This window comes from Ictidomys tridecemlineatus, chromosome 1 (genome assembly GCF_052094955.1).
Source record: "Ictidomys tridecemlineatus isolate mIctTri1 chromosome 1, mIctTri1.hap1, whole genome shotgun sequence".
Taxonomy (NCBI): domain Eukaryota; kingdom Metazoa; phylum Chordata; class Mammalia; order Rodentia; family Sciuridae; genus Ictidomys; species Ictidomys tridecemlineatus.
The window spans coordinates 181,413,025-181,438,220 of NC_135477.1; the positions used below are offsets into that span (position 1 = coordinate 181,413,025).

Consider the following 25,196-nt stretch of genomic DNA (forward strand, 5'->3'; position numbering starts at 1 on the left):
TGCCTAAGTGACCAGGAGAAAATCAAACGTGGAGAGAGGTTTACACTGGGGACAACTGGTCACAGAAACCCACCTGGCTCTACCCATCCACTCCCAATCTGACTGCTTGCAGGACCTTGCTGGGAGAGATACACCTGGCCAGGATTCAAAAGGGCAGGTTGGGAGAGACTGAGTTTGGAGACTAAACCCAAGAGGAGGTGCTCAGGTGACCTGGTGGACTAATTGGTTTCTCCATCTCATGGGGGGACCCATGAGAGATCCTGGGGTGCAGTCTTCCAACATGGATGGGCAATTGCTGGGTCCTGGAGGTGCCTGATTTGATATCTCCAGACCAGCTGGCATTCAGGGAAGAGCCTGGAGCCTGCCTAGGCCTAAGCCCCGCTTCCAGGAGTTCTGCCTATGGGATTTCCTCTGTCACTCCAGCAACCCCGCCCTGAGGGAGGGGCAAGCCTCACACTCAGAGGACCCCACCTACCACTGCCAAGAAAGGAAGCTGGGAATCTTGAACCCCAAAGGAAACAATTCTTCAACTTTTAATCAAGATATTTTTCCTCCTTTTTTTCTTTTCTCTGTTTAATTGTGACCTTAATGGTTCATGGAAATTTATACATATTCACATTTTTTTCTCATTTCTAGCATTTTTGAAACCAGTTATTTTTCATGGATCAAGTTTTGGAGGGAGTAGGATGTTTGATTAGTATATTTCAGTTTTGCATTGTATTAATTTTTGATTTTTAAAATTTTTATTTTATTTATATTTTTTCCTCTCACTTATCTGTTTCCCTTGATTCTCTCTTTTTTTCTGCTAACAATCTTTATTGTTCTTTGATTCCTCCTTAATGTTTTTACTTCTATCTTCTCCCCTCCTCCCTCATAACTATCACATCTTGCATCACCTCTGCTCTCTCCCTGTCTGCCATTCAAAATTGTAAGCCCACTTGCAAACTTACTGTTTTTATTGTGGGCAATAACTGATTACATCATTTCTGTTTGTTTACAGTGACAATTAACATTGTTGACATCATAGTAGGAACTATCTGGTTTAATGCTGTATATTGTTTGAATGGTGGTGGTTATTATTTGTCTCCCCCTAAACAGTGAGGTATCAGAAATCTTCAGGGACACTGTAAGTCCACAGGGTAGAAACTCTACTGCCTCAGATCCATACTGTTAGGTGGACAGACACACAAACAACATGAAAAAGCAAGGGAACAAATCACCCCAAACAAACCAAGATATTTCAATAACAGAATCCATCAACACCACAGTGGAAGAAACATCAGAAAAGGAGCTTAGAATGTATAAAATTAAACTGAACATCGAAGTAAAGGATGATGTAAGGAGTGACATCAGAGAGAAATCACAGGAAGAGAAACAACACTTCAATAAAGAAATAGCACTTCAATAAAGAGAGACTCACAGAAATCCTTGAAATGAAGGATTTAATGAACCAAATTAAAAATTCAATGGAAAGGATCACCAACAGACTAGACCACTTGGAAGCCAGAGTTTCAGGCAATGAAGAATGTTGACCATGGAGAAAAGACATTAAAAGACCATGAACAGAACTTCCAAGAAATATGGGGTAACCTGAAAAGACCAAGTTTAAGATTTATTTGGATAGATGAAGGCTTAGAGATACAAAGTAAAGGAATGTACAATCTTTTCAGTGAAACAAGAACAGAAAATTTCCCAAACCTAAAGAACAAAATGGAAAATCAAATATAGGAGGCTTACAGAATCCCAAATATCCAAAATTAAAACTGACTCACACCAAGGCACATTATTATGAAATTGCCTAATGTACAGAATAAGGTTAGAATTTCAAGGGCTTCCAGAGAAAAATGACAGGTCACAATTAAAGGGAAACCAATCCGGATCTCAGCTGATTTCTCAATCTAGACCCTCAAAGTTAGGAGGTCTTGGAATAATATATACCAAGCCCTGAACAAAAATGGATGCTAGGCAACGCTAGTAGACCCAGCAAAATTAAGCTTCAGATGATCTTGAAATAAAAACCTTCCATGATAAACAAAAGTTTAAAACTAGAAAGCCTGCACTACAGAACATGCTGAATAAGATATTTCATGAAGAAGAAATTAAAAATAAAAGTGAAAACTAGCAAAGGAAGGAACTACACTAGGAGAATAGTCAATCAAAGGAAAAACTAATTCAAATTAAAAGCCAGAAATAAATTAAAATGACAGGGAATAAAAATCATTTCTCAATAATAATGTTGAATGTAAATGGCCTAAACTCATCAAACAAAAGATATAGACTTGCTGATTGGATTAAAAAATAAGACCCAACAATATGCTATCTCCAAGAGACTCACCTCATAGGCAAAGACTTAAACAGACTGAAGATAAAAAGATGGGGGAAATTTTATCATTCACATGGATCTTGTAAACAAGCAGGGCTTTCTACCCTCATATCAGATAAAGCTGACTTCAAGCCAAAGTTAATCACAAGGGACAAAGAAGGACATTTCATACTAAAGGAATCACACATCAACAAGACCTAACAATTGTAAATATTTATGACCCAAACAATGGAGCATCTAAGTACATCAAACAAACCATTCTCAATTTCAAGAATTAAACAGACTACAACACAATAATACTGGGTGACTTTAACACATCTCTCTCACTATTAGATAGATCCTGAAAAACAAAAACTAAAGAAACTATAGAACTAAAAAATACAATTAATATTTTAGACTTGATAGATAAATATAGAATATTTCATCCATCCATGACTGAATACACTTTCTTCTCAGCAGCACACAGATCCTTCTCTAAAATAGACCATATCTTAGGCTACAAAGCAACTCTTAGAAAAAACAAAAAAGTAGAGATAATACCTTGAAATCTATCAGATCATAATGGAATAAAATTAGAAATCAATGTTAAATAAAAAGTAGAAGCTACTCTAACACCTAGAGACTAAATAGTATGCTACTGAATGACTAATGGATAACAGAAGAAATCCGAGATGAAATAAAAAAATACTTAGAGGTAAATGAGAACACCGATAAAACATAGGAAACTCTCCAAGACCCTATGAAGGCAGTGCTGGAGCTGGGGATGTGGCTCAAGCGGTAGCGCGCTCGCCTGGCATGCGTGCAGCCGGGTTCGATCCTCAGCACCACATACAAACAAAGATGTTGTGTCCGCCGAGAACTAAAAAATAAATATATAAAAAAAATTCTCTCTCTCTCTCTCTCTCTCTCTTTAAAAAAAAAAAGGCAGTGCTAAGAGGAAAGTTGATTGAATTGAGCTCATTCATTAAAAGGATAGAAATAACCTAATATTACATCTGAAAGCCCTAGAAAAAGAACAAACCAAAACCAAAAGCAGTAAAAGACAGGAAATAATCAAAATCAGAACTGAAATCAATCAAATTGAAACAAACAAAAAAAACAATCGAAATACCTTTTCCTTTTATCTTTCAATTCTTGAAAAAGACCATGTTCAAAAGTGTTCAATCAATTTGCACATTTATGGATTTTTGAACTTCCCTTCCACTTTTGGTTTCTAATTAGATTCTATGATGTTTACAAAATAACTTTAATATTTCATATCTAGTAACCTTTGTTTTATTCCCTACAAGTTGGTCTATCCAGTATAATATTCCCTTTGCTATTCAGAGCTTGAGTGTATAAGTCTAACTGGTTTAAAATGTTTTTCAAAGTCATCTGTTTGGAGGTTACCATTTTGTTATGAGTTTATTTTTCTTTACAGTAAGTGGGAATTGCAGTCTCAGTATTAAAGTGTTGCTTTTTATTTCTTTATTGAATTCTCACCATCTTATCTTTTTATATTTTGGAAGTATGGTATGAGTTTCAAGTGAATCTCCTCTGGTTGCAGTGTCCTAGGGAAAGCTCCCTTTTATCTTTATGTATTATTATCCTTTTCCTCTTTTCAAAGTTTTGTTAACATAAAATACATTTTATCTCATATGCCTTTTTGCTTTAAAATGAGACTCGGTCACTAAATTTAAAAATACCTGAAACCTGATTCACATACCATGATTTGCCACCCCAGCTTTGTGTATGTGAGTGTGTGTGAGTGAGTGTGTGTGGTGCTGGGGATTGAACTCAGGGCCTTGTGCATTCGAGGTAAGAACTCTACCAACTGAGCTGTATTCCCCAGTCCCCCAGCTTTCTTTTGCTGATACGTTTATTTTTATTTTTTTATATATAATTGTAGGTGGACAATTATTTATTTTTCTGTGTATATATATGTATATATATTTAATTTTAGGTGGACACAACACCTTTATTTATTTATTCATTTATTTATCTTTATATGGTGCTGAGTATCAAACCCAGGGCCTCACACGTGTGAGGTGAGCGCTCTACCGCTGAGCCACAACTCCAGCCCTTTCATGTAGCAATCGTACAGCCTTTTGTTCTCAGTCCACCTGTGTCTTTAGAGTCACCTGTAGATTACATATGGGTGTATTTTTTTGTTTTAATTGGTATTTTGTGATAATGCATTTATAATCAAATAGATTTCTAAAAGTAAAAAAAATAAAATAAAATACCATTGAGAAAGAAAAAAAAAAAAAAGACCCAGCTTCCAGGAGAGGGGTTGGTCTGAGAGCCCAAAGATGTGCACGGAAAGGCAGCCTGAAGAGCCCTGATGGAGCCTGGTTCCTATTCCCAGCTCTCCAGGGAGCCCACCATATCTGGGTTCCATCCTCTTGCCAATAGGGAACCCAGTGTGCCCCATTCCCCTGTCTGCCTGCAGCCATAGGAGGTGGCTTTTACCATTTGCCACCACAAGAGGCGGTGGCTAAGCAGCTCTGGGGTCCGATGCCTTGCTGTGGACCCTAGCTGTTCCTCGTGCTGGCTGTGTGACATTAACCAAGTGAATTGACCTCTCTAGGTCCCAAATACCCACTCTGTAAAACGTTATCAGTGGCCTCTGAGGATCAAACGGGTTTGCACACATGGAACGCTGGTGTGGTGCGTGGTGGCCTCGCGGTCCCCTTAGCTGCAGTTTCCTTCTCATGGTGCTCCTCATGTGGCTGCTCACAAGCCAATGAAGAGGTTATTCTGCCTCAACTCATTGCAGAGAGAAAGTCCACACCACACCACATAGCCTTACACAGCATGCTTGCTGGTTTGGGTTTTCTTTTCGGCACTGGGGATTGAACCGATGGCAGCTTAACTTCAGACCCACATTCCAGCCTATTTTATTTATTTTTAATTTAGAGACAGGGTCTCACTAAATCTCTTCGGTCCTTACTAAATTGCTGAGGCTGGCCTTGAACTTGCGGTCCTCCTGCCTCAGGCTTGTGAGTCACTGAGACTACAGGCATGTGCCCCTGTGCCCAGATCACAGCATATTGTTGTAACTCCTATTTTAATATTGTGGTTAATTTCTTACTATGTCTAATTTATAAATCACCCTTATGTAGAAGGTACACAGAGTACTAGGGTTTGGTGCTGACCAGATTCCAGGTATCCATGGGGGTCTTGGAACATGCCCCCTCCAGCTCTCTATACAGAGGGAGAACCAGGACCCAGCCCACTGCAGCAGGACTGGGGACGCTGGCCTAAGTGAAGGTGACCGGCTCCGACTGGCCCACTGCACGTCAGGGACTCTGAGGTAAGCACAAAGCTTGCAGAGCCAAGCTCACGCTGGAGCGACTCTTCACTGCTGAGTACCCACTGGCTCCGGGCTCAGGCAGGGCCCTTGGAGCTTTAGCTGCAGCCTAAAAGACCCGCTGAAAGACCTCCCATCTGCAGAAGGAGCTCTTGAGCAAAGAATAAGGGTGTCTGGAGATGGGGGCCACCGGCTGACAGCAGAGGCTTGGAGCTGCTCCTCGGCCCAGGAGGGAACCTCACGCACTGGGCATCTAGGACGCGCTGGGCCTGCTGGATGTGCGGGGCCACCAAGCCCTCGCCCACTACTCTGCCCGTGACGTGCCTGGGGCCGTCAGCCCTCCCCGGCCTCTCCCTGCAGGAAGGATCCCTCCAGCCAGCCCAGCACTGAGCCTGGCTACGCCTGGCAATGGCCACAGGCATCTGGGAAGAAACCTAAAACCCCAGCAGAGGAAGACGCGGAGTGCCCAGCAGCAGAGGGTGAGCCTGAGGGCCAGCCTCCAGTGAGGGACTCTAGCTTCACCCCACCGTCACACCCTGTGTGGGGGCTCTGCTGCCGTGCCCATGCTACAGGCCAGAGAGGCTAAGCATGTTTCCACAGACCACACAGCAGAGTGGCAGAGCCAGCGCCTGAGCAGCTCACCGACTCTGCAGAGAGACCCAGGCCCTGCTGGGGACAGAGCTGCTGACCGTCGCTCACATGTACTTGAGTTCATAAAGGCACATGGCACAGGGTAGTGGTGGGGGCTCCAGAGGCCAGCAGAGGACACCCAGTCTCCCAGGCCGCCCCCTCTGCCACCGCAGGCTGTGCCGGGAGGATGTCCCGGGCCTCGGCAGGCGTCCCCACCACGCCCAGGGCCCAGCACTCACTGTGATACACACTGGACTCTCCCTGGACTGTCCTTCCCCCCTCACTGGCTTCCTGGCTGTCCCAGCTGTCATGCTAGGTGGCTGAGACCCACTGAGGTGCCTCGGCCCAGCTCCCCGGGTTGCAGTGGGATCCTGGAGCCTGCTCAGTTGCCACCGCCGTCCAGGTTCAGGGTGTCCAGGGTGGGGGTGGGGCAGGACACGGCGGGCAGCGGCACAGCTTCCTGGGCCCCTGCACCCCTCCTTGGGCTCCCTGCTCCGGCCATCCCCTGCACCTGGCTGAACCCGGGGCTTCCCTGTTCTGCCTCCTCCTCTGGATACGCTCTGGAAGGCCGGGCTAACTGTGCCTCTTGAATTTGCCAGGATACTTGACTCTGTCCACCCCACCGTCCTCAGTCCAGCCCCTCCCTGGCCATGCCCCATCAACCCTGGCATGAGGGGGTCCTCTGGCAGCTTGCAGTGCCCAAGCCCACACCCTGCCACTTCTCCCTCGTGGGAGGATCCTGGGCACCTGTTTTCACTGGGCCTCGGCGCCCTCACTGCTGATTAAATGAGATGATACACAGAGAGCCTGGTCGGTCCCGACACCCAGCGCGGGCTTTGTGTGGAGTTGTGTTTGTGTGACGCTCCCGCAACCCCCTGCTTCCCCTCTCCACTCCTCCTGCCCACAGGGCCACCCTCTCCGTCTTGTTGACCTGCCAAACCTGTGGCCATCTTTCCCTGATCAGCCTCCTTGCCAAACACAGCTTCTTTGAGCCCCCAACCCCAGCCAGGCGGGGTCCGACCTCCTTCCCTGGCACTCCCCACCCCGGCACCTGCCCCTCGACAGCAACCCTGACCAGCCCTGGCTCTGTCCCTGCCAGCTCTGCCACCAGGGAAGGTCCCTGCCCTCTCTGAACCCTCAGCCAGCACACAGGGGATGGCTGGTGTGCCCACCTCATTACTGCCCCTGTGGCTCTCGTCCTGGGGGCTCCGTGGTGACGCAGGTCCTTATGGAAAGAGTTAAAGTGTCCTTAAAGACCCCGTGTAACCTCTCGGGGAAGGGCAGCATTGGTCTGTGCTGGAGCATGGGGTTGAGGGGTGGAGGCGCGGGGACCTGCTTACCTCAGAGACACCGTGGCACGTGGTGCTGGCTGAGGTCCAGCATACAAGGAAGGAAGGACCAGCTTCCTCCAATGCCCACCCCACACCCTTCCACCCCCTGGACATGCGCAGGCATCTGGGATGCTGACCGGGGCCAACAAGAATTCAGTGGACATTCCTAGCACTATCTTTTAGACCCTCACGTACTATGTGGACTTTGTATGATAAGCAAATGTCTTTCATCAAATGATAAAATTTGTGACTTTTTCCACTTTAAGTAGCATTTCAGATGCATCACGTGGCAATGCAAAAGGAAAGGGTAGAAGAGTTCGAAGTCCACTTCCCCAGGAGGAGGGCCGTGGGGGCAGTCATGGGGGCAACCAACGGAAGGCCAAGAGTATTCTGGAAAACATTCGTACCTGTGCGGATCTTTTGTCCTGGCTCTCTGAGTCACACGACCAGGTGGCCTTTGCATTACAGGGGGAGCTATGGGCCATCTAGAGACCGGAGGGGCAGAGGGTATAGCCCAGAGTGTGCCATCTTGGCATTGCGGGCACAGGCTTGTCCTGTGCTCCAGAGGCTGTCCAGCAGCACCCCTGGCCTCTGCCCACTGGATGCAAGCAGCACCCCCGAGTTACCTCCAGACACTGCCCAGCATCCCCAGGGGCAAGATCACCCCAGCTGAGAACCACTGGGTTAGAATGAGCAGACGGGGACAGTACGCAACCTGTGGTCCAGGGCTGGGCGGGGACAGCCAGTCCGGATCCCAGAGGCCATGGGGATCCCAAGCCCCAGCTTCCTCCCACGGCAAAGGCCCGACCAGGCAGGCAGCTGCAGCCAGGATGCCCAGGTAGGCACGGCCACTCGGCCTCTCCCGCCCTGGGCACCCCAACCCTCACCCGGCCGCCCTTACCCAGACGGATGTCTCCCTCGAGGGTCATCAGGACGTTGCCCGCCTTCAGGTCGCGGTGGATGATCCTCTTGCTGTGCAGGAAGCTGAGGGCCTCCAGCATCTGGCGGCAGACCACCTGGATCTGGGGCTCCGTGAGGCCACGTTCCAGCTCTGGGGACAGAGGAGACAGTCGGTCAACTCCGCGAGCCTGGCCACACACCAGGCACCAGAACCAGCAGGGCCACCCACTCCACGGTGCCCTCGCTGAGGCCCGGCTCCCCCTGGCACCAACCCGTCAAACATCCTGTGCTCAACAACCAGCCCACGGGCAGCACGATCATCGTGCCCATGTACAGGGGAGGCGAGCAGGGCTCAGACGGCCACACAGGTGGACAGACACGGATCCGAGGGTCAAGCAGAGTCTGGCTTCAGAGTTGAGGTGCCTCGTGCAACCAGCCTGGGCCGGAGGACACGGCCACCTAGGCCCCTTCTGCTTATGACAGGCACCAGGACCAGGTAGCTGATGGACAACAGACGTCTATCTGTCTGGGGTCAAGGTTCAGGAGGCCGAGCAGTGGGCGGGGGGCAGGGAGCTGGCATCTGGTGGGGCTCCTGCTGCTTCACTATGTGGGGGCGCCAGGTGGCGAGAGGGTGAGGTGCTGGCGCCAGGTCTCCTCCTCCTCCTCCTCTTCCAGAGCCACTCTGCGTCCTTGTCACCTCCCCAGGGCCCCAGCTCCAGTGGCATCAACGCTGTCTGGGGACTGGGTTTCCACCCGTGGACTCTTGGGGACACACTCACACGCACTCTGTCAGGCGCGCGCACACACACACACACACACACACACACACACACACACACACTACAGACATCTCTGCTTGGAGACAGCAGGAACCCTCTGAGGTTCAAAGGATGAACGGGCCCAGCAGGTGGGGAGTGAGAAGAGTACTCCCAGAAAGAAGAGGAGCCCGTGCAAAGGCCCTGGTGCAGCCAGAGGGGAGGGTGGACAGGAAGCAGGTGGAGGCCAGAGCCTGATCTGGCAGGAGCTTGTGGCCCACGCCTCGGAGGCTGCATGAGATCCACAATACAGCGGGGGACCCATGCTAGGCTCTGAGCAGGGCAGACATGCCATCTGACTTCTGCACATTTACCAATCCCCCAGAGGCTAGGCGTGGTGGCACCGTGATCCCAGCAACTTGGAAGGCTGAGGCCGGAGGATGGCAAGTTGGAGGCTAGCCTGGGCAACTTAGCAAGACCCTCAGCAATTTAGACTCTGTCTCAAAATAAGAAATGAAAAAGGCTGGGGGCGAAGCTCGGGGGCCCAGAGTCTGCCTGGCCATGGGAGGCCTGGTCCAAACCCTGGTGGCACAAAAACAAACAGGGAAAAGGAAAAGGATTCCCTCCAGAGCAGTGAAGAGCTGGCACGGGCTCAGCTGAGGTCCTCACGGAGGCCCAGGAGGCAGCTGGCCGAGGCAGAGACCAGGAAGGATGCTGGACTTGATGGACGAGGTAGGAGGGTGACAGAGTGGGACTGAGTGGAGGTGGTGGGGGGAGGCAGAAAACTCGGGGACCCCCGACCGTCTTGAGTGGCCCAGCTAAGACCCTGTGCTGAGGGCCGCTGGGGGCTCCCGGACCCTGCTCTGCAGACTCCCTGGCCGACACTGCCCTGCTGGCGCCTCCTGGTGGCCAGGAGTGCACAGAGCTCTGCTCTCCTGCCCTTGGCTTCACCTGTGTGACCCTGCCAGGCCTGATCCAGAGCCCAGGTGGACCTGGTGGATCCCAGGCACCGCCTCTGGTCAGCTGTGCGGCTTCTGGCAGGTCAGCCGGCCTCGCAGCCTGTCGCCTGGCCCGTCAAACAGGATGGTGGTGGGCACCAGGGGCTCAGGCACAGTACGCAGGTGGCCGTGCTCTGCTGGCTCTGAGCCGAGCCCAGGCTGGAAGGCCCACAGCAGCTATTTTAAAAAGAGCAGAGGCGTGCCTTGCCGGTGCTGGACTTACTGACCAAGCACACAGGGAATAATAGGCCATGACGGTGCTGACCAGGACGACCCTGGCCAACCAGCACCATTCTTTTTTTTTTTTTTTTTTGATACTGGGGATTGAACCCAGGGGCTCCTTACTACCAAGTCTATCCCCAGCCCTTTTTATTTATTTTAGACAGGGTCTCACTAAGTTCCTGAGGTACTTGTAAAGTTGCTGAGGCTGGCCTTGAACTTGGGATCCTCCTGCCTCAGCCTCCGGAGTTGCTGGGGTGACCAGCTTTGCCACAATCTTTTTTTGTTTGTTTGTGCCACCATTTTTTAAGCCCTTAAAATACAACAGGTACGAGATTAAGGATCCGTGCCTCCTTCCACCTGGTCTTCAATACAACCCACGGGGTGGGCGGGATGGGCTCATCCAGGTGCGACCTGCGTAGGGTACCTTTGCTTTATGGGGGTGCACAGCTCTGTGAGTCTGACACACGGTGTATCACACACCCCGTCACAATCTGCCTGTGGGTGACTCCCCGCCTCCTCTAAACCAACCTTTCCTCCACTCCCAGGCCCTAAGTGGCCCCTGCCTTGTTGTCCCTCTCACTGTGCCTTGGTCTGGAGCCTCTTAAGCTGGACTCCTACCATACAAGGACGTTTTCTAGAACCTCATAAAACTGGACTCAAACAAGACATGGACTTTTGAGTCCAATAAATCTCAAGAGGAGCCCTGATGACACAGCAGGACGGGACTGCCTCCCGCTCACTAAACCCACCAGACTGCAGCCCTGCAGCGGGGCCTGGGCCCCCGACCCCAGCCTCCCCCGAGCAGGGTTCCCAGCTCAAATTTCGGGGTTGGCAAGGTGTGGCAGCCACATGGGGACCGGCCACCTGAGCATTCTCCACATCCCACAGAAGGCCACTCCCGTGCCCTCGGCTAGGAGAACAGGAGCCTGAGTGGACCTCGGCCAGCTCCGAGCCCGGGGTCCAGCTCTTCAGGGCCCGGGTGGACCGGGGGACCAAGGGCGGGAAACGCCCAGTGGGGGGCAGCTCACAGCTAGTCCCGGACATAGGAGGTCTCTGCTCCCACAATCACCTGCAGGAGGTCGGGGCCGTCTTACTCCAGCTGCTGCCACCGACAAGAGCCACCCTGGCCAAGGCGGAACGTGGCCTTCCCGTGGCCCCCGCTGGCCTCCCTGCCTCCACCATCGCCAGCCTCACACAGACTTCACCAGGGGACGGCGGAGAGTGCTTCCCCCTCCCTCTGTCTTGGTAGCAGAACATTCAGCATCTGCTTCAAACCCACCTCCCCAGCCTCCCTCCAGCTCTGCGTCACTGTCATATCAATGAGTTGCCACTGGAGTGTGACATGGGGCCTCCAGAAGGTCTCTTTCAAGAGAGTCAGGGCACGGGTGGGCAGGAGAGACTGTCCTACCCTCTCTTCTCCATCCTGCTGCTTAGAATTCAGATAGGATGGCTGAGCTCCTGTGACCACCTTGTCACCAAGAGCAAAACCGGCATGAGAAGGGGGCGGAGGGTTGGAGAAGGAGGCCAAGTCCCCTGTCCACCTTTAAAAACTCCTAGAGCAAGCTGTGCCTGAAGCTGGCATCTTTGAACTTTCCAGTTATTTGTTCTAATAGACTCCTCCCAAACCCCGACCCTTTCCCCCTCTAAACCCGTTTGGATAATTTTGGCTCCTTATTACCCAGCAAGTCTCACTCACATAAACTATTGTTTTATTCTGTTGGATTCCACCCCTGAACCCAGTGACCCTGAGTGGGGCACACCCGGTGGCCACGTAACACTGCCCTAGGTCCTCTTCCCTCTCATGTCTGCCGCCCAGGAGCTCCTGGACAGGTGGGAGGCTGGGTGCTAGTGCAAGGTGGGGAACCTCAAGAGGCGGGGCCCGTGGGAGGCCACCAGGAAGTGGGGCTCCACCTTCAGCAGGAGTGAACCTGGTCTCAAAGGGTGAGTTCTTGCAAGAGCAAGCTGTCATGAATAGAGTCAGGCTGTCCCCTGACCTCTGTGGCTTCCTGGATCACCACCTGGTGTCTTCCACACCTGCCCCCCCCCACTGTGACACCATCCACCAGAGGTTCCTCACCAGAGGCCAAAACTGTGAGCTTGAGAAACCTCTTTTCTTTATAAAGTACCAGCCTTGGGTATTTTTGTTATGGATTGGACACAGAGTAATGGTGATGACCAATTTGCTCAAGCTGGCCCAGGGCCTCGAGACCCGGTAAGCATTTACAAATGGGTGGACACGAAGTATTGAGTGTGTCCTCCAAAGTCTGTGCACTGGAAATGGGGTCCCCAGGGCAACTGTGTGGGGAGGTGGGCTCTGGACGGTGCCGCTCTCATGTGGACCAATGGCACTGTCATGGCGTGGCATGGTCGTCACAGAAGGGGATTCCTGATAAGGGCTCAGCATGGCTCCTCTCTTGCTCTCTCTCACACAGGCCTTCTAGCCCTCCACCTTCCACCACCATGACACACAAAACGGCCCTTGCCAGATGTTGTGCCAAGCTCTTGGACTTCCAGCCTCTGGAACCCTGAGTCAAATAAACCTCTGTTCTTGATAAATTATCCCGCCTCAGGCATTCTGTTATAGCAGCAGAACATGGACTCAGACAGTGACCTCCCACTTTCAAGGAACCCCTCAAGTTGCCTCATTCTCACTCCCGAGAGTGTTGTGTGGTGGGAGAGGGAGGCACCACACCCCGCTCACAGCCAAGAGAGCTGAGAGGGTGAGGGACCAGTTTGAGGACACATGGGTTTTGAAGGGGAAGGGCTAGTCTTCCAACGGATGCCCACAATTCTCTCCAAGAAGCCCCAGCTTGTCCCCCCGGCCCAGGACAACTTACCCAGCATGATGGCGTCCACCGCTCCCCCGGGGCAGAACTCGATCATGATCTGCAGAGAGCACAGGACAGGACAACCGTGAGCAGGGTTTAGGGCGTCCTGCCCCCCAGGGGAGCCCGCGCCAGCCCTGGGGGAGCTGACCCACCCCAGCCTCCCCCCCGGCCCTCCCAGGAGGCTGCAGCCTGAGAGGGGCCTGGGAGCTCCAGTGTCCAGAAAAAGCAAAGTGAAGTCCCCACGGGAACGCAAAGCTGCAGACACGGGTTTCGCAGCCAGACCTGTCCCGCCAGCCCAGAGCCCGCCTGTCCCTCTCCCAGGTTCCCGGTCTGTCCGGCCCTCACCGGATCAGCCTCGTCCTCCCAGGGCCAGCAACTGTCTCTTGCCCTGTCCAACCCCCGGAGCCCAGCCCTCGCCAACCCAGAAGACCAGAGCATCAGGGCCTCGGGGCTCAGCTCAGACGGAGAAACCAAGGCTCGCAACGGACAGGCCTGACCACGGCCACATGGACGGTTCAGTGCCAGGCCCTGGAGAGAACGCAGGCTCCAGCCCCAGGCCACTCATTCCTCCCCGTCACCCACCCAAGCAGGGAAAGGCTCCCAGCCTAGTGCAGGGGACAAGGAAGGACAATCCCAGTGACACAGGCCGTGGGCAGCTGCCCTCCCAGTCCACACTCATCTTCAGTCTCCTGGGCACTTGGGCTCCTAAGTGAAGAGATGTCCTCTTCTCTTCCTTCCTGCAGAGTGCCAGGACCCCCAGCCTCCCAGAGTCTCCTCCTGGCCTCCGACTCCCAGGGTCCCCCCTTGGCCTCCGACTCCCAGAGTCCCCTCCTGGCCTCCGACTCCCAGGGTTCCCCCTGGCCTCTGACTCCCAGTGCCTGCAGCTCAGCTCAGCGGAGGCAGACCTGCCCGGTAGGTCAAGGAGGTCCACTCTCTAAACAGGAAAGCAGCCCTCAGCATGACCCAACTGGACTCAGGTCAGCCCTCCAGCCAGGGAAGGAGGAGTGGCCACAGGGGCTGGTGGGGGCCTCCACAGAGGAGGGAGGAGTGGCCAGGACTTCAGGGGTGGCCACGGGGTCTGGTGGGGGCTGGACTCCAGGGTATGGCTGGCCTTTCAGGGGCTTCCTGTCACTAAACGTGGGCAGCAGCCCAGGGCCCTCCTTCCTGGTCCACACTCATCTTCAGTCTCCTGGGCACTTGGGCTCCTAAGTGCAGAGATGCCCTCTCCTCTTCCTTCCATGGGCATAGTGCCAGGACCCCAAGCCTCCGAGAGTCCCCTCCTGGCCTCTGACTCCCAGAGTCCCCTCCTGGCCTCTGACTCCCAGAATCCCCTTTTGGCCTCCGACTCCCAGTGCCTGCAGCTCAGCTCAGCGGAGACAGAGCCAGTCAGTCACTTTGTCCCCCTGAGCCTGTCTCCTCGTTGCAGGAGGTCGACGGCAGCCGCTGGGTGTGTGGGAGAAGCCACGCTGGGACACAAGAAACCAAAGAGGTCAAACAGGGGCCAGGGGACAAGGTGCCGGGGTTCAGGAGTAGCAGGACAGCCTGGTCCTGCCAGGGTGCCAGGAGCACTGTGTGCCAGGACCCAGAGCGGCAAGGGGGTGCCCACCGGGGAGGCGGCAGGTCCTCTGAGGGCCTCGGGCTGCTGGCCCTGCCTGGCCTTCAACATCAGGGCTGACCTCAGCTTCCCATGACTTCTCTCTAAGCTGACAGTGACCTGCCACCCTCCCACAGAAGTCACCAGAGACGTGTGGTCTCTTGCTAACGTGTGCACCTGGGGACAGGCGCCTCCTTCCCGGAGTCACTCACGCCCCCAGCCAGCCTGGCTTCCGTCCCAGGGGCCGGCAGAGTGCCTGGGTGTGGCCTCGCGCCTCGCCTCGAGCCTCGCCAGGCACAGCATGTCACGCCTTTGAGGGACTCTCAGCTGCACAAGGAGGGACAAGAAACTAACCACTTAAAACAGCAGCTGTAAAGGCAGCGGTGGAAAAGAGTGACACTCGTCACCACGCAGGGACACTCAATGGCCCAGTGACTGCAGGGTGGGACGGAGGTGTCCTGACCCTCCCGGGAGCAGGAGCTCGTCTGGGCTCACTGGGTGCCTGGCCCGACTGGGGCTCCGTCACTTCGGTACGTCCTGTGGCTCCTTCCTGCCGCTCAGGCGGGCCCTTTTAATTTTTCTGTTTGTTTCTGCTTTGCTTTTTGAAACTCCATGAAAGCTGTCCCCTCTCCTCTCACCCAGAAAAATGCCAACAGGAGCAAGCACTCGTGGGCGGGCCCACTGAATCCCTGCAGGTCTTGAAGCTCCATCCCCAGACCTGACCCAGACCCGGTGAGGAGCCTGGATGGGGGTCGGACAAGGTGGTGCTTAAAATCAACAGACCCATTTTGCTATGTGGCCGTCTCCTCTAACTCAGTCATCAAAAAGGAAATGGCACCAGACAGGTTCAGCTCCCACAGTGTCACTTAAATGACTGGGTGACCTTGGATAAGTCCATCTCCCTGAGTCTGTTTCCTCACCGGCAAAGCGGCACTAATCTCTGCCCCCAGGTGAGTGAGTTCCCAGCAGGGGAGCCCAGCATGGAGGCTGGATCTCTAAACCACAGCGGGCTCTCAGGCCCGCACTTGCCCAGAAGGACAACCTGTCAACCCTCCCTCAGCAGCAAGGAGAGTCAGTATAAGATGCAGAACCAGGCGGTCCTGCATCTTCCAGTGACACTGTCCCTTGCACAACACCCTTACCCAACATCCCCCGGCCCCAGCCTTTCCAGGAAAGATGGCACATTCTGAAAACCTGCTTCCCTTTTCTTATTTTGGCCTTGGCTGCTGGGAAGCTCAGAGCAAAGCGTGAAGTCAGACCTTGGCTTTGGTTTGATTCTCATGCCTCACTCCTTTCAGCAGGTGGGTCTTTGACCTTCAACTTGGTGTCCCAGGGCAGCAGGCACTAGCGTTATGAACGAACTCATCAAGTTTCCACAGAAACACGTGGGATTTCATTAGTAAAAAATAATAATCTCCATAGAATAAATAAAGCAGTTGGCCTTTCTTGTCTATGGATTCTGCGGCCATGAATCCACCAATTTCAGATTAAAAAGGAAAAAAAAATCTCAGGGAAAAAATGCACCTGTACTAAACACACAAAGAGCTCTTTATTGTCCTCATTAGTAACTCGGATTAACAACTTCTCACACATCGCTCGCTGGCCTTGTATTAGGTGGTCCAGGTAATCCAGAGAGGGTTTAAAGCACCCGGGAGAGATGTGTACGTTCTATGCAAACACTGGGCAGTTTTATGTAAGGATCTTGAGCATCTGTAGGCTTTGGCACCCATGGGATCCTGAACCAGTCCCCCAACTATATGGAGAGGTGACCACAATAATGATAGTAATATATGCAAATAAGCTAATAATCTCAATGCCTTGGGGAAGGTCTTAAATCGCATGCTTAATAAACAGAATGGGAGTTTTCGCACTCGAACGACTGCAAGCTCTACTTCTATGTATCTGACACACTTTATTCAATCAACGTGTTCGACTGTTGTGGTGCTCAGGGCTTTCTCAGGGCCTGGAGAACTGAGGTCTGTGGTCAGTTTAATGCATCAACAAGTATCAACTGAGTGTCCCTCAGAAGCCCCACACTGCTAGGCAAAGCAGAGCCCACAAAGTAGTACTGGATCAATAAACACTGAGCTCCTAGTCTGTGACAAACCCAGGTGCCGGGGACCCAGGAGGAAACAGACCTCTTCCCAAGACCACAGCAGAGGAGGATGTGGAAAGGAGTGGTGTAGGCACCCATTGACTGCTACCCAGAGGCCTGTGCAAACAGAAGGCAAACAGCTTCCTGGAAGAGGCACATCCAGGCTGGGTGTTTGAAAGGCAAGGACAGGGCAGGCAGAGCCCAGCAAGAGCAGAGGCAGGGTGGCATGAAGAGCAGACAGGGGGAGGGTGGAGCACTGCAAGGGATTCAAAAATACTCAACAGGGCTGGGGCTGGGACTGGGGCTCAGTGGTAGAGCACCTGCCTCACACGTGGGTTCGATCCTCAGCACCATGTAAAAATAAATAAATAAAGGGACTTATCTGTGGTTTAAAAGGAAACCAGACCTGAATTTTCAGATTGGCTCCACTCGTCTCACCAGCTGTTGAAGTTTGAGGTTTTAGTCTCAGGGCTACAGTTTTTTTTTTTTTTTCCTCCCAAGCAACAGTGGGAACAACTTTTTTGAGGGTCCTGCTCACCTCCCAATGGACCCATTGCAAAAATTTAACCCAACCTCAACCCAGGAGTCTTTTCCGATGTCTGAAAACGAAGAAAATTCAGTGGACTCTCATCTGGTCAGTTCAGAAATGCTAATAAAGCAACTTCATGACTTGACTTTGAATCCTTGTGCTAAATGCCCGCCGTCCCCTCTGCCAGAAGGTCCACCCCAACCACTGGACAGGAGTAAGAGGGCCTTACGGGAGGTCAGAAGGGGCTTTCCCAACAGGCAGCGAGGAGTCCGGACATTGTTATCTGCACAGAAAGACTGTGTGGCAAGATGGAGATATCTCCTAAGTCTTCAAGGAGAACAAGAAAGAGACAATAATCTTAAGGAAGTTCAGAGTGAATCACGAAGGGTACCATTCAAATGTACCTGCAGTTTTTACGTATGTCAGGGATGGGATCCTTCTGAGAATGCTAGAATAGGGTATGAGTATGACACAGAGTCAATATAGGTGTAAATTGTACTTGTTCTTCATGAAGGTAATTTTAGGCACACTTTTCTATGCTTAGACTGCATACCAATGATTCTGAATAGCTTATGAATGAATTCTGTGATGTCTTTATTCTTTTGTATCCATTTTTTTTTTTTGGTTTTGGGGATCCCTTCATACCTTAGTGCCAGTAATTTATAAGGAATCTGAGCAGTTAAAATGTGCATAAGTGATTTCAATATACTTTAGTTTTACTTTTCTGTTTGACTCAAAGAAGTACCAATAGATCCCAAGTCTTCCTGTGGATTTTAAAAGCTTGAAATCTGAAATAAAACTCAGGAACTGGAAGAGATGTAAAGAGAATATTGGATAGTTTGATTAGAGTGTAATAATTAGAGTAGATAATTAGATTTTCTGGTTTTCAAAAATTTTGGTTGCAATAAAAGGAAATTTTGATGTGCTGTTAAAAAAATAAAATAAAAAATAAAGTAAAGGTACTGTGTCCATTTACAACTAAAAAATATTTTTAAAAATACCCAACAAAATACCAGCAAATCACATTCAGCATGACCCAGTGGGATTTATACCAGGAATGCAAGGATGGCTTAACATACAAATGTCTATTGATGTTGTATACCACATCAACAGTGTGAAGGGGAAACACACCATCATCTCAATGCAGAAAACCATTTGGCAAAAGCTAGCATCATACTTAATGGTGAAAGACTGAACCCTTCCTCAAGATCAAGAGCAAGGTGAGGAACATCTTCTCATAGAGAAAAAGGGGCCGGGTGAACGCTCAGTGGTAGAGGACTTGCCTAGCGCACACGAGGCCCTGGGTTCAGCCCCTCACACTGCAAAGACAAAACACAGTGAAAGACTGAAAGCTTTTTCTCTACAGTTAGGAGAAAGGCAATGGTGCTCCTCTTCACTAGTTCTCTTTAGTGTAAAACTAGAAGTCCTAGGCTGAACTATTAGGAAGAAAAAGAAATAAAAGGAACCCAAATTAGAAAGGAGTAAAACAATCTGTTTACAGATAACATCATCTTTTATGTGGAAAACCCTAAAGATTGCATAAGCAAACAGAATGGATAAGTAAATTTAGCAAAGTTACAGGACATAAAATCAGCACCCACAAGTCACCTGGTGTTTCCACACATTTTCAATTAATAAAACAAAAAGGAATTAAGAAAACACTTCTATCTACAATAGAATCAAAAAGAAAAAAAAAAACATGTAGAATACCTAGGCAGCCTTCCTAAATACATGCAAAGAAAGAATAAACAACCAGGGAGGCGAAAGACCTGTGTTTTGAAAACTACAAAATGTTGCTGAAAGAAATCAATGTCACAAACAAGTACAAAGACACCCAGGTTCGTGGATCAGAAGACTCAGTATAGTTAAGATGTCAGTACCACCCAACGTGATCTGTGAATTCAGCACCATCCCTATTAAATCCTAACGGCATCTTTTGTACATATAGAAAACTCCATCCTAAGTTCATATGGAATCTCCAGGGGCCCTCTATGGCCAAAGAAGACACACAAATGGCCGAGAGGTTATGAAAAGATGCTCAGCCTCACAGCCACTAGGGAAATGCATGTCAAAACCACCTTGAGATGACACCTCCGCTAACCACGCCTGCAGGGATGTCTGCGTCGGTGAGGGAGTACAGCCCAGGGACCCCTGGCACAGTGCTACAGCAGCTACAGAAAGTGTGGAGGGTCCTTAAGAAATGAGAACAAGAACTCAGGATCCAGCGATCCCACAGCCGTCTATTTATCCAAAAGAACTGAAACCAGGATCCCAAAGAGCTATCTGCACTCCAGCGTTCCCTGAGCACTATCCATAAAAAACCAAGACACGGGAAGAGCCTCCGTGTCCCCTGACAGATGAGTGGATAAAGAAAACGTGGCATCTACACAAAATATTATGCTACCTTAAAAAGAAGAAAATTCTGCAATAAGAGCTGACATGGATGAACCCCGAGGACAGTATGTTCAGTGAAGTAAGTCAGACACCCAGAGACGATTCCTGCAGACTGCATTCACATGAGGTATCTAAAATCACCCAATTCATGTCAGGATGGCCAAGGGCTGGGGGAGAGGCAGGGGTGAAGTTTCTGTTAAGCAAGATGAAGGATGTCCAGAGACCTGCCCACAGCGACATGCCCTGGTCAGCAGCTGTATTAAAAGCTGTGCACTGAAACCTTTGTTAAGGGGGTAGATCTCATGGGACGTTTTCTCACCACAATCAAATGAATACCTTAACAGAGGGGGCGGGGTCTGCCTGAGCTGGAACAGGGGGGCTGGCTGCCTAAGGGAGGCAGGTCCTCATGCACCTGGCCTCCTTCCTCAGCACCAGGAGGATGTCTCCCTAGTGACCGCAGCTCTGACACTCTGGAGGGTGTCCAATGGGGGACTTGACAGCAGCCTGCTGCCACTGGCTTCCTCCTCTGGCCAGAGGCCAAAGGAAACGGGACACCTCCGCTCACCAGGCTGGCATGGACTCCAGCTGAGCATCTGTCAGGCAGCAGAGGGTCGGCCTTGCCAGGGAGCCCGGCTGCACCCGCCTCTCTGCCGGCTTTCAATGACCAGGTGAATTCACCAGGCACCATGTCCCAGCCCCTGGGAACAGCAGTTCCTGTCTGCCTGGCGCTGGCATTCGGGAGGCCAGTGTGCCGTGTGCTGTGGCCCGTGCCCCGCAGCAGCTCAGAAGCAAGGCCTTCCCGCCAGCGACCTCTCCGCAGCCCTGGGCTGGTCACTACCCAAGCTGCCCTGGAGCTGGGCAGATCCAGCAGCAACCCAGGAAGTGCTTAAGACTGACAGAGCCAGAACCTTCAAACCCTCTTCTCCCCCACATCAGCCCTTCAGGACCAAACGCCGACCCCAAGGAGCATGCCCAGCTGTCTCTGCCCTTCTAAGTGACACATAGGGAATTCAGTGGGCAGGGGCCCATGGCGGCACTCCATGCCTCCAAGCTCCCAGGTAGGGCAGTTACCGGGTGAGCTAACCTGGGCCACCCCCTTTCCCCTTCATGACACCTGTCACACTGGGACCCAACCTGGGGCCTGACGCATGCTAGGCAAGTGCTCCACCACCAAGTGCGGCCCTGGCCCCCGGCAGCCTCTGCACGCTTAACTTTGGACTGGGCCCTGTGTAAAGTGCTGTGTGACTCTGAGCAAATGGGGGCTTCATCTGGCAGCTGGATCCACTTCCCTTCTTATGGATTTATTTATTGGTTATTTATTTATTTGGTACTGGAGATTGAACCCAGGGGGCACTTACCACTGAGCTACATCCCCGGGCCTTTTTACTTTTTGTTTTTTGAGACAGGGTCTCATTAAGTCATAAGGGCCTCGCTAAGTTGCTGAGGCTGGCCTCAAACTTGTGATCCTCCTGCCTCGGCTTCCCAAGTCCTCTCGAATCGCTGGGATCACAGGTGTGCGCCACTGCACCCAGCTCCTCTTCCTTTTAAAGAGTGTTCCAGAATCTCTGTCCAGCATGCCACTCTTAAATTTCACATTGGCCAAAACTTGATCACCAGGCTGCCCTTAGTTGCAAGAGAAGCTAGGAAATAGTTTTTATTTTTTTTTCTTATTTTTAATTAGGCACACTGTCACTTCAAACAATATTTAAATTATAAATGCTACATAATTGACGTCCTAGAGGCTTATGTTGGTAAGGAAGAAAGGGAGAACGGATATTCGATCTGTCAACAAGAGTCATTGTTCGTACCTCCAAAACAGACCACCAGGCACGGCTTCCCCCCACCACGGGACTGCAAACCGCCCTTGAGGGCTACTTGACTCACCTCCCACCTGTCATCCCCTCTCCACTCAAAAGTCTGCCTGATCTTTAAAAAACCTACACCACACTGGGACACGACAGTGACCAAATTCTATCGTTATGTTGTGTGCAGTACAAACGCGGATCCCGGATCCCAGGACGATGTATAATCACAACGCACCAATAAAAATGTGGGGGAAAACATTGAACTAAAAAAACAAAAATAATCAGACCATGAAATTCCTCTACTAAAATTCCTGTAACTTTTTACTGCGGGGCGGACGTGGTGGTCCAAGCATCTCCGCGGCTCCTGGGCCTGGCTCTCCCCGCCTGCCTCCTGTCCCCCCGCCCACACACTAGTGCACTAAGGCCTGTTTACTGAGCACCTGCTACATCTCCTTCAGAGCTCTGGGTGGACGCAGCGGTGAACCACCTCCTCCAGGAGGCTCTCACTCTGGTGGAGGGAGACAGCAGGCCAAATGTGGAGGTCACTCAGCAGGGCCCTCGGTGACAAGCCTGTGGCCTCCTCAGCATTTCCAGCTCTTCCAACCAGAGGCTTTGGTCTTCCTGGGCTCTTTTTTTTTTATTTTTTTATTTTTATTTTTGATTAGTTGCTCAAGACATCCCTGGACTCTTTGGGGAGGTTATTCTGGAAAACCGTGGGGACCAGGAGCTCAGGATGGTGGGTGCCTGGTACGCAGGGAGTAACTGTGACAATCACGTCAGCTGAGCTGGTGTGTCGTTCCCATTCCACATATGGCAAGACTGAGGCTCAGAAAGATTAAGGTCACATACAGTTAGCAGCCAAGCCAGGGCCTGAACTGAGACCTACATGGGCGCTGTTTATCTCCTTAGCAGCAGAGACGCAGAGCAGCTACCCGCCCCCACCTCCTGCCTCAAGGAGGAAGCTCCAAAGGCTGGACTCAGAGGCTGGGGGTGGCAGGAAAGGGGCCCTCAGTCTCTGCTCCAGCCCCGTGGCCCTGCTAGTCAGCACCACATACCAAGTGAGTTGCTCAGCCAAGATAAGGGAGCCAGGATGTCCCGGCCCAGATACGGGCAGCCTGGACCACACACAGGCTTAGCCATCACTTCACAGCCCTCGGGCAGCCAGGCCCAGCACCAGGGCTGGGCCAGTCCTGCCACAGCCCCGGCCACCCAGAGACAACTGGGGCCCATGCTGTCCACCTTTCTCTCCCCTCCTCGGCCTCTCCTGAAACCACGGCCCTGCCCTTGGTAAACAGCAGGTGCTCAATAAGTAAATGTCAATCAAATTTCTGGAACTAAAATGAAGTCAGGCACAGCCAGGAAGTCTGGTCACAGTCCCAGGTCTGCCACGGTCCTTGGGTGGGGCTCTCCTGGGCCTCCATGGGGCATTTGCAACGCTGACCTTGTAGTGTTGGCGGGGCTGAAGTCACTGATAATTGGACATCTGTGAAGGCCTGATCTCGTTCTGCACGTGCAGAGTGGGCGCCTAGAGGAGTCGTCCCTCAGTGCGCTGGAGGACTGGTTCTGGGGCCCTTCAGGATGTTCAGTCCCTGATGGAAAGTGACAATAGACTGTGGCGCAGCGATCGGGAGAAAGCCTGCACGTGCTCAGTATAGACACGAGGCCAGAGGGCCACCGGTGCGTGACCAGTGGGTGTCTGTTGAGCGCCCGAGCAAATGTGAATGAAATTCTTAGGTGGCTTGAGATGCCCAGAATTCAGGGCAGAATAACGTCACCAACACAGCCGACAGCAAAATGGGACAAAAGCATGGCAGTCCCCGCCTCCACTGGCGTGCACAAGAGCAGAGATGATGGCTGCCATTATTGAGCACTTAGTGTATACGCCTGGGACTGTGCCAGGCCTTCTATAAACTTCACTCAGAACCAGGAATACACTGAGGTCCGTGTGGAGGGGACAGCAGCTTCACCTCGCTGGGTTTGCTTCTGAGGGAAGCAGGGGTGGGTGCTGTCCCCAGCCCCCTGTCCTCCCTGCCTGAGATACCCTGTCCCCAGGGCCTTGACCCCCGTCCATGCAGGAGGCAGACACTTCCAGATACTCAGCCAAGGCCTGCAGGAGGAAGGCCACGGAGGCAGCCTCCAAAAACCCCGAGTCAACACAAATCCGTCCCTGTGGGTGGGGTCGTCCCTGTCCCTGCGTGGCCTGTCAGCTGCCAGTCCCTGTGGGTGGGTCCAGAGCCTCCCACCTCTGAGCACAACAATGCGGCCATTGAGCAGGGCGCCCACACCCACGGCCTGCAGGAACTGGGCCTGGTGCCACCCCGCCCCGCAGGCCACGTTCACAGAAAGCCTGGGGAAGGAATTCTGGCTTCTCTGGGGATGATCTTGGGTTCCAGGTGCAGGGCGTGTGCGTCCTGCCAAGGCAGGGAAGGCATGGCGGGAGCCTCGGGCCTGGCACATTCCTGTCTCTTAGCCAGAGTCCCGGGGCAGGGTTACTCAGCCACCCCACCCAATGGAGGGCAGAGGTGTGGCCCAGGTACCAAGGCATCTCTGGAACGGACATGAGGTGGCTCAAGGTCAGGGGTGCCCAACTCCTCAGGGACTGTCCAGCCCAGCAGCCGGGAACACCAGCTTTGGGGTCAAAGTCCCCAGGCTTGAGTCACACTGCCATGCAGGGAACGCCAAAATCAGGGTGGCATCCAACTCAGGTCAGATGGCATCTGGCTCTGGGGGAGTAGACAGCTCAGTGTCTGCAGAGACGTCATGGGGCCATCTGACTGGCCGGCCACCATCCCCTACCCAGCTCTGCAAGGGATAGTGCTGGATACAGAGAGCCTCATCCCTCAGCTAAGTGTGCACAGGGAGATCGGGGACACAGACACATGGGGAGGTCCCCTGCAGGAGCCAATCCCAGTCAAAGTTTGTGAGGGTTTCCCAGCTCTGGAGCTGGTCCTCGAGGGACAGGTAGGATGTGGCAAGGGAGGGGTGGCAACATGGGGCAGTGGGCCGTGCAGGTGGGAGCCACACTGGTCAGCTCCGGGAGGGGCCATAAGCTCTGCCGGTGACATCCAATGGGCACCTCGTGCAGCTGCATCCTGCAGACAACCCCAGCGTCCCTGGCTCTTTACCTAAGGGACAGGAGTCTCCAGTGCCCAGAGCACCCAGCTCCAAACGGATGAGCCTGGTTCTGGCCTGACACTAACCCGCAGCATGGCTGGGGAAGGGGCCACCCGAGACCCGCCTCGGTTTGCTCACCTGTAAAGTGGGGGTAATTACTAGACCTGCCTCTTCGGACTCAAGCCTGACCTGAGGAAGGCAGAGAGCCAGTCCACGCCTCCAAGGGACACTGTGTCCTGCAACCAGCATCCTCTGAATGAGCAGGGCTTCCCGCCTACTGGAGGGAGCAGAGTCCAGCTGCATGAGGTCATGGCCGTGGAATGCCAGGGCATGAGGCACTGTCACGATGGGGACAGACCTGTCCACAGAGGACACCCAGCCCCAGG

The 25,196-nt window shown here is 52.2% G+C and overlaps 1 protein-coding gene across 1 annotated transcript in view; it reads right to left on the minus strand.

The window, feature by feature from the left end:
• Stk10 (serine/threonine kinase 10) overlaps positions 1-25,196 on the minus strand; it is a 110,021-nt gene that overhangs the window by 50,885 nt on the left and 33,940 nt on the right. Inside the window, exons 3-4 of the mRNA XM_013362337.4 lie at positions 13,289-13,337; positions 8,478-8,627 (exon numbers count right to left, since the gene is read on the minus strand). Of these exons, the coding sequence (XP_013217791.1) occupies positions 8,478-8,627; positions 13,289-13,337 (199 nt within the window). The remainder of the gene's footprint in view (positions 1-8,477; positions 8,628-13,288; positions 13,338-25,196) is intronic.